This window comes from Lotus japonicus, chromosome 1, assembly GCF_012489685.1.
Source record: "Lotus japonicus ecotype B-129 chromosome 1, LjGifu_v1.2".
NCBI lineage: Eukaryota > Viridiplantae > Streptophyta > Magnoliopsida > Fabales > Fabaceae > Lotus > Lotus japonicus.
Genome location: NC_080041.1, coordinates 36066912 through 36076878, shown reverse-complemented (window position 1 = coordinate 36076878; position 9967 = coordinate 36066912). Strand labels below are relative to the sequence as shown.

At 32.9% G+C, this 9967-nt stretch overlaps 2 protein-coding genes across 3 annotated transcripts; both read right to left on the bottom strand.

Moving 5' to 3' along the window:
* Nucleotides 1-498: 498 nt before the first annotated feature.
* LOC130734559 (uncharacterized) lies at nucleotides 499-5835 on the bottom strand. 2 transcript variants are annotated; one of them, XM_057587024.1, is made up of 9 exons: nucleotides 5661-5835; nucleotides 4657-4734; nucleotides 3340-3590; nucleotides 2860-3066; nucleotides 2678-2770; nucleotides 2477-2581; nucleotides 1962-2381; nucleotides 1799-1850; nucleotides 499-707 (listed from the first exon to the last, which is right to left on the bottom strand). In XM_057587024.1, the coding sequence occupies exons 2-7, from the start codon at nucleotides 4730-4732 to the stop codon at nucleotides 1992-1994; spliced, it is 1122 nt and encodes a 373-aa protein (XP_057443007.1). In that variant the 5' UTR covers nucleotides 4733-4734; nucleotides 5661-5835; the 3' UTR covers nucleotides 499-707; nucleotides 1799-1850; nucleotides 1962-1991. The 2 variants fall into 2 exon arrangements, with proteins under 2 accessions (XP_057443007.1, XP_057443008.1); XM_057587025.1 differs by lacking the exons at nucleotides 2477-2581; nucleotides 2678-2770.
* Nucleotides 5836-6350: 515 nt separating this feature from the next.
* LOC130734207 (uncharacterized) lies at nucleotides 6351-9039 on the bottom strand. The gene is made up of 5 exons (XM_057586559.1): nucleotides 8304-9039; nucleotides 7871-8216; nucleotides 7664-7789; nucleotides 7303-7390; nucleotides 6351-7175 (listed from the first exon to the last, which is right to left on the bottom strand). Exons 1-5 carry the CDS (start codon nucleotides 9037-9039, stop codon nucleotides 6351-6353), a joined length of 2121 nt encoding a protein of 706 aa, XP_057442542.1.
* Nucleotides 9040-9967: the final 928 nt, after the last annotated feature.

The window sequence follows — 9967 nt, the reverse complement described above, 5'->3', positions numbered from 1 at the left end:
AAAAGATACTTGAGAACACCCTCTCTCAAGTGAGGAAACAAAAAGACAAAAGAGGAACAAAACAAAAGCAAACAGATATAGAAGAAAAAAAACTAGGAGAATAAGCAATACATACCAGACAAAGAAAAGCATAGAGCAACAACTAGAAAGAAGAAGAAAAACAATTACAAGGCGAGGTGCACCAACGAGTATCCATCCCAAACTAGACACGAAAGTCCAGCGAGCAACCACCAGGAAAAGACCAGAAAAGATGAATATCAGTAGCTTCTAAAAACCCACCAGGCATGACAAGTTGTTTTTATCAAGAACAAAAGTTGAGGCTATAAAATACTATTTGACAACAACTATAATCAATTATTAGAATTATTAATATTGAATATTTTAAACGAAATTTTCAAATTTTAAAATTAATATCAATCAACTCTACTAATTTACTTAACAAAACTATTTAAAATTAAATACACGATATTACTAATGAAAAATAATTAAACTACAGAAATATAATTGGATACTTCATAAAAAAACATAATTGGATACAATAAAATAAAATTCCAGTACTCAATGGGTCCTAAAAAATATTGTTCTCAAAATAAAAAACAAACATACATAATCAATAAATAAAGTGTGACAGCCACATCATCAACTTTTCTTGCCTAAAATTGCTTCAAGTATGTCATCATCAGTGAGTTGAAACTCCACCAATTGACCTGCAATTAACACAAAATTGAGACTATCTTGTATTGGTTTAGTACTACTGGTGCTACTATTAATAGCCAACCCAAAAACCAGAGAAAGTGCACAAAGAACAAAAAGTACCGGTAATACTATTATTAATATATGTTTCTTTTGCCTGTTAAAAAAAAGTCTAGCACTTTTTTTTGAAAGGAGAAATAAATATATAAATATAGAAGCAAAGTCAAGAAGCTTGGGAACAAACTCTCCCAAGTGAGAACAAGAAGAGCAAAACCATAACAGCAAGAACAATAAGAAAGCCAAAGGAAAAGAAAAAGCTAGGCAAAACAACTAACAGCAAGGAGAAAACAGGAGAAAAAAACAGCAGAACCAGCAGGTAAAACAGCAACCATGAACAGCTCTATAAGCAAGAAAAAAACCAAAACGCACCCTCCAGCCTTGACAGCAAACAAGTCCATAACAACCAGATATCACCATAAATCCCAAAGGAGATAGCAGTCGCAGGCAAGGCACATCGAAAGCAGTAATTGACAATGAGGGGAATAGCAATATGATATCAGCACTTACAATTAAACCCAATTTTTCCATAAAGGCACGTCTCTATCACACCCCAATTTTTTTATAAGCCATTTTAAGAATATCACCAGTGGTAGAAACTATATACAAAATAAAATGAATACATAGAATTGAAGAAAGTGCCCAAGCAAATGCCTAAAGTGCTACTAAGCAACAATGAATTAACAGACTTAGCACACAAGAGATATGCTCCCATCCCACTACTGTTATAATAATCTCCAGCATTTTTATTTTACCCATTCCAATAGCAATTCCCAAACTGATGACCAAAGGAAGCAAATTCCAAGTCAATACACACACAATAGACAAGATAGCCTCAAGCATCATAGCAAGCCACATTAGAGGCTGGTATCAACATTACCAAACACATAGTAGTCCCTCTACTGCAACCGCCTACACAGTTCATATAAGAGAGCAAACTTCCTAAATTACTTTGAAAACTTTGACATAATTTAATACCATAACTTCAACTATTAGAAGATACAAAAGAAATGCATACTATAACTTAAGAAAAGTAATTATAACTTACATGTGTGCAATCCATGTTTTTAGTAGTTTCAACCCTGTGAATATTATCCAGCCTATTAAAATATACAAAACATTAACTTAATATCCAAGATTGTAAATAATACTTATAAGAAAATAAATTTTCCAGCTCATCAAACTTTTGTACGCTTAAATAGTGTTCTTACTTATCAATTGCGTTCTACAGAAGAAGGTTGTCATCCTTTCCTCAAATTCTTTTCTATTCTTTCTTCAAGTTGCTTTTCTACCCTTTCTTCAAATTGTTTTTCCCTTTCTTCAAGTTGCTTTTGACTATCTTCAATGCGTGTAGCCATTTCTTCTCTAATGTTACGCTCCTCTAGAAGTTGAGACTCAACTTCTTTCAGTTTCATTTCTACACCCTGACGCTTTTCTCGTTCGCTCACTAATTGTTCATGTAGACCTGCAGTAGATTTTCCCTTTGTAGGTTGAATTCCAACACCAAGACCACAACTATACCCTGAACGTTCCCCTACAACTGATTTAAAAGCCTTGTTTATAATAGGATCTTCCTCAACGTCCTCATTTGTTTCTTCTAACATCCGCATAGAAGCTTCTTCAACCCTCACCTATTAAAGAAAAAGTAAAACCATAACCATAAATTTTAATTACAAAAATTGAAACTAAAACTAATTATAATTTATAAATCATTGAAATGTCTTACATGAAATTCCCTAGAAGCCTCATTTATCCAAACCCCACTATTGTTTGTGTGAGTCATTCGCCATAAATCTTGATAATTAGACTCATTTCCAGTTTCAGGATCTCTCTAAAAACAAATTTTTTGTAGCCATAGAGAATAATCACTATAAATTTTTAACTCCATAACAATTCATAATCAAACAATTTAATATTTCTTTTTTACCGCATCATAGCTAACAGCTTGAAATGACTTCCTTCCATATCTATGATTAATTGCTTGTTTTGCTTTATTTGATTTGTTTCTTTCATTCATTGCCTAAAAATAATCCACATAGAATTATTATAGTAACTTTTTTTCACATTTATAACCAAACTATATTTTAAAAAAGTTAATGGCCAACATACCTTATAGTCAGGACTTGAAAAATAATCTACCAAGTACTCCCAATCTCCCTCACTTAACTCACCAGGTTTATGTTCCAAAGCAATTTCATTTGTTTCATATTGTTTAAAGTGTTGATGAAGTCTACCTCTATGGCTTCGGTTGAGTCTTTCTGTTGTAGCAAGAATGACATCTTTGTTATGGTCTGTTTGATCAATGTCAAAAGCATTCTGCACTCAATAATTAAAAGGAAAAATATTTGTAAATATTATATAAATCAAACATTAAAAATTAAAAATTAAAAATTAAAAATTAAAAATTAAAAATTAAAAATTAAAAATTAAAAATTAAAAATTAAAAATTAAAAATTAAAAATTAAAAATTAAAAATTAAAAATTAAAAATTAAAAATTAAAAATTAAAAATTAAAAATTAAAAATTAAAAATTAAAAATTAAAATTAAAAATTAAAAATTAAAAATTAAAAATTAATAGTGAAACTTACATAAACTTTTGATACTATATCATCTTTTGCCTCATCGGGAACTTTTTTCCATTTCTTGACATTAAAAGGAACTCTCTTTTGGACTTGCACAGATATTTCAGTAACAAAATCTGGAGCTCCTGGTCCTACAACCACCATCTTACCAGGTGGAATAACCACATGTAATTTTTCAGTTGCAGACTTCTCTTTTCTTTTCGAAACACTTATGCCTGTGGTTTTTCCTCTTCCGGCTTTTTTCTTCTTCAAACAATCTATTGGATTTTACCCAAAAAAGAAAAGAATATTATGACAAACATAACATTAAGTTATGCTACACGAAGCCACATCAATCATGGACTTAGACTAATGCCAGCCCATGTTGACTAAATAACAATTGGAAAAGAAACCATGCGAAGCAAGTTATTAACTTACTGATAGATCACAAAATGAAGGTCCTAACTATACCTCAAAATAGCCCCAAAACATCAACCATTTAATGTCACATGCTTGATCATACAAACATACTACCACCATTACATTCTGCAATGATTATATATAACTCGTGTATAACACACTCATAAATCCTAATTGCATGACTCACTCAAATAATCCAACCTTTCAAAAAACATGTAACTTTACATTAGTAATTTCTAAGGTTAATTATAAGGAATAATGGTACAATGGGCAGGGGATTTGTGATGTGGAATTCGGATGTAGCTCAATTATAACAAATCATATCATATTATTGGGCAACGATGGACACCTAACAAGAGATGTTATCAAAATAACATGAGAAACCCACATTCATCATACTCACTCCATATATAATGTCCCAAACATGTAACAGTCCCTACCAAAATTGCAAAAATGGTAGAAACTTGACTATGTCTGGTTTAAAAAAAAACACTGATTTTTTTTAGGTAAGCCAAATATAATATTAAGGGGAGTACTATGGATACTCCAACCATTACAAGTTGAGTTAGCTAAATAGCCAACACATATACAAGAAATCAGAGGAAAAAATAGATAGATCTCACTGTGGAGATATCCACCACTAACCGTACAGGCCAAATTCCAACAAAACAAGGAACAAGTAGACACCACAGGAAACAGCTCAAAACAGCCCAAGTGGTGATCCTTGGCCAACTAAAGGAATTCAAACTGTCCAGACAAGACCTATATGAATATATCAGCAACAGTGGCAATTATGCCTTTATATCAGTTAGCAAATTGCACTTTAAGCCAATGTTGATCACAATTTTCATTTCTTAGAAACCATAACATAAAGTTTTTAAGAAAACAAATTAAAATAAGTGGAAAGAAATCAAACAATGGTACCTCCTTGTTGTTGACTTCCAGTGGCGGCTGAAGAATTTCCAGCCGTTGAGTCAGTGGCATTGCTTGATGGTGCCATTCCTAAATACAAACAAAAACATGCATATTAAACAAGTGAAATATGGTATATGAAATCATTATATACATAATTGGGTAAAGCGGCACGTTTCTAATGCAGATCACACACATGAAGCATTCCTCCATTGACCCATCTTACTTAGATCCTATTGTTTACATCCTCCTCTATCTCTCTGCCATTTTGTATAATGGACAAAATATACTTGAAATTGTTTGTATCTCCTGCTTTTGTCCTCACAATAATCCTGACCCTAAATCCTTTCTACTTTATAAAACCTTCTACAATGCTCTACTCTTTTATATGCCTTTATCAAATCAATAAAAATCACATGCAGGTCTGTTTACATTTACCTCCTCTAAGTTTGGAAAAACCTACACAAATATGCCCTATAGTTTTTAATCACTGCCCTCCCCTAGGCTAAGAATATTAAACAAACATTAGAATTGGGTAAAATTGCTCCAACGGTACATGAGAAACATATAATTGAAGCATTGGTTAGGAACAAGTTGGGGCCTTAAGCATTATGGGAAATAATATAGAATGGCACATACATGTCAACTCAAAATATGAAATGATTTGTCTGAATTAAGATGATTCTTAAACAGAATACAAGAGAAATGATTTCAAAAATTAGCACAGAGATTCACAAAATTTGCCTTTTCTACCCCACCCAAAAAATATAACTTAGTATTTTTTAGAAAAAAGAAATTTTTATTGCATCAACAGAACCATGAGACCATCCCCTCATGGATAAACATGCAAGATTGGTCCCAAGACCCCATTGCAAATTGGGAACAGAAAAGCAAACAGAATAGTAATTAAAAGCAAACTAAAATCAAGGTCTTCACCACCAATTGGCTGACACCACACGCACTTGACACCAGGTCCATAGACAGCAATCAACAAGGAAAGGGATTTTGATACTAACCTCACAGTGGTAGGGAGGTAGACGGCTAAAGCAGATGACGCTTGAGTAGCAGGAAGCTGTGATGAGATCATGAGACGGCTAAAACGTGAGGAGGGAGGTGATGAGATCATGAGATAGTGCTTAGAAGCCGTTACTCAAAGATGAATCTCGCGTGAAATTTTTAGCGCAAAACCTAAGCGCCAGAAAATTGGCATCTAAATTTTATATATCTTATAAATTTTATTAATACTAAAACCAATTTGTGATAAAAATTTAATATGTAATTGTTATTTGCAGTAGAGAAAATGTTTAGAGTAAGTTATTAAATTTGTTACCTTAAATTTCTTATCTTTATAGTTTCTTTTTAAAATTTGAATTAGACATAGAGAATAAAGATAGTCTATAAAAAGCATAGATAGCATAAATTATTTAAATACTTATCCAATATCATTAATCAATGTCTTATATTTATTACTTTAAATTTTGAATTAATCATCTGGATCAAATTTTACGTATATATTTAATCTTTTCACTCTATACACATTAAAATGGGATATTTAAAATTAACTAAATTAATTCATTTATTATTTTAACATAAAATTATAAGAATAAATATTATGTTAAAATTCAAAAACTAAAAGTACTAATTCATACTTGTCCGACACTAAATAATAATTACCCAAAAAAATATACAAAAGTATAGAATATAAGCTAGAAATTTCTTTTATTCTGTGTCAGAATCTTCTTTCTCTGAGTAATCATTTTCGCTTTCAGATTCTTCTTTATCAATATCACTTTCAAAGTCACTTGCATCATCAACCTCTTTAATTCTTCTTCTTTCTCAATAATACTCTCATCCAAGCATAGCCCTACGACATCATCTCTATTTAAAACCTCTTCAACTTGGGCCACTAGTGGTGCTTCTTGTTCTCCAAGTAAAGCCTCTTCATCTTGGTTCTCTAATGGTGTTTCTAGTTCTCCATGTGTATCACTCAACTCATTTAGTTGATACGCTTCAAATTCATCGTCATCTTCACCATTTGGCAAGTCAAAGATATGTCTTGGTTTGACTTTAACCACTGAATACCAATTTTCCTTGCCACTGTATTGTACATAGTAAACCAACTCAGCTTGGGAGCCCAAGATAAAAGGATCATTTTTGTAAAATAACCTTGTGATATCTACACTAATAAATCCATAGTCATCTTTCTTATATTCCCTGCCTTGGTTTCGACCTTCAGAAGGAGCCTCAAACCAATCACAATTGAATAGTATAACAAAGTTGTTATCTAAATATTTTATTTTAGTCATCTTTTTAACAACCACATAGTAATCAGCATGCCCAGTTAACTCATCTCCTTTCACTATAACACTGCTATTTTGGGTTTTCAAGTGTTTCTCTACATCTTTTGTACGAAACTTAAAACCATTCAGAATATATCCTTTATGACTGAATACTCGAAAATCTGGTCCTTTAGATAATGTTACTAGTTGATTAGTAATCCTCGTATCACCCAATTGTTGTAATCGCACAACCTACATTTAAATTTTGTAAGAACCATAAGATCTTATAAAAGTAAATATAAAAAAGTATCACAATAACTCAATAGCTAGCTAGCGATCAACAAATTTAAATATATATTAAACACGTCAATCGTATTACCTCATTTTCAAACCATTTATAAAATTGCTCCTTGTGTCTCTTTGCTACATTCCTTTCACTTTCATTTCTAATCTTAGTCATGTGCTCTCTGAAAATTTTATAAATATATAATATAATTAGATATTAAAATATATTTAATTATGACTAAATATGAATAGAAGTTAGACTGAAAAAAACTTACTCAATCCAAGGTCTGACTTCTTCACAATTTTGCAATATGTAAAAATGAGCTTGTTGGATATCAGAAGAGCTCAAACTTTCCCATGAACCTCCTCCAATAGATCGACCATTGTTTTTGAACACCGACAAACCAACAAATTCATCGCTTGCATAATCCATCTATCTATCTGGTCGATTTAACCTAGAATCCATGTCGGTCAAATATCTGGCACAAAATGCCATACATTCTTCAGCCACATATCCTTCTGCTATGGAACCTTCTGGTCGTGCTTTGTTGCGCACATAACTCTTTAGAATGCGTAAAAATCTAACCATAAATAAAATAAATTACATATAAATATTGAGAAGTAAAACATTTATTTTTTATATAAAAAAACTTTAAACTAACCTTTCAACATGATACATCCATCTATATTGAACAAGACCTCCAATTTTTGCTTCATTTGCCAAGTGAACTGAGAGATGAACCATAACATCAAAAAATGACGGTGGGAAGATGCGCTCCAGCTTACAAAGTGTCAATGCGATGCAATTCTGCAAATGATCCAACTCATCCAATTTCAACTCTTTAGAGCATAAGTCACCAAAGAATAAAGACATCTCAATCAAATGATCACAAGCATCCTTCGGAATCAACCCTCTTATGGCAAGGGGAAGAAGTCTCTCAAGTATAACATGATACTCATGGCTTTTAAGTCCTGAAATCTTCAGCTCATTTATATTTACGCAACAGCCTATGTTTGAGGCATAAGCATCAGGAAACTTCACATCTTTCAAGATACGGCAAAAATAAGTTTTTTATGTCTTAGAAATAGTGTAACATGCGGGTGGAATCATATACATATCCTCAATCTTAATAGGATGAAGTTGTTTCTTGAGTCCCATACGCTGCAAATCTAATCTATACTTTATTGTATCTTTTGTTTTGCCTTCAAGATCAAACAACGTCCCAATAACACTTTCACAAATATTTTTCTCCACGTGCATCACATTTATGTTATGCCTCAATAAATTTGTTCTCCAATAAGGTAATTCAAAAAAGATACTTTTCTTCTTCCAATTATGATTTACTTTTGCAATTCTTTTTCTTGTAGCTTTTCCAAATGGCAGCAGCTCAAGACCCTCCAGTTGTGCAATCACGTGATCTCCAGTTAATGGTTCAGATGCAATTTTTACCTCTCGTGTGTTATCAAAAGGGCTCTTTTTCATACGCCAAGGGTGTAGAGTAGGTAAGAATCTACGATGGCCCATGTAGCATTGCTTGCGACCATATTTCAAACGACATGAGCTGGTTTCTGAATGACAACAAGGGAAAGCTAGTTTTCCTTTAGTACTCCATCCAGATAGCATGTCATAAGCAGGAAAGTCATTGATTGTCCACAATAAGGCTGCACACAATTGAAAATTTTGTCTTGATGATGCATCATAGGTTTCAATACCTGCATCCCACAACTCCTTTAAATCATCAATTAGAGGCTGAAGATAAACATCAATATCAATCCCAGGACTTTTTGGACCAGAAATAAACAATGTTAAGATAATATTCGGTTGTATCATACACAACCAGGGAGGCAAGTTATAAGGAATTAAAACAACCGGCCACACACTATAGGCGGTGCTCATAATACCAAACGGTTTGAAACCATCAGATGCTAAGCCAAGTCTTACATTACGAGGATCTGAAGAAAAATCTTCATGGTTGTTGTTCCTTTGTTGTCTTGCATTTTGTTAAAAACAACCTGATGTCGAAGCAGATGTCGTGACATCTGATTCTGTGAAGCCAGGACATCCATCCACTGGCTAGCGTGCAAAGTGCGTCCCTTTGTTATCTGTTTAAAGATTTGTTGTACTCTTACTTGAGGTTCAAGTAACTGATTGAAGGGAGTTGTTTTCGGGTTGTTTTTTGTTGGAATAAATCTATGGTTGAGGATTTGTTTCTATCTTTTACTTGGTTGTTACGCAAATCATATCTTGGAAGATTGCGTTTGAATTTGTGTGGATCAATCATGTTCTTCAGCCCTTCTAACCCTAGTGCCGCCTCTGCTGAAGTATAAAAAGAACAAAGACCTAAAACGTGAAGACACCGAAGCTAAGATTGAAGATCAAGTGTTTTAGGATTGTGAGGTGTGCTTTGTTCTTGTTAATTGTGAACTGGTCTTGCTCTCTGATTCTATAAGGTAAGGTTGTGTTCTGTGTTGAGTTTGGTTGTTCAAACGTTCTTGTTATTTGTTGTCACCTATCACTGTGGCAGTGATTGAGAGAAAGTGAGAGGGGCTCTCATACTTAGGTTGAGATACTAAGTAGAAATACACTAGGTAGATTAGGAAAAGAACAATGAACTTGTTGTGCTCATGAGTGTCTGTAGTTCCTAAATCTTGAGATAGTGAATTTCCTTTCTTTGGGCGAAGCCCTCCAGACGTAGGTGAAAGTTTTTCATTGAATTGGGTTACCAATTATTGTGTCTTGTTTCTTTTGTGTTTGAGTT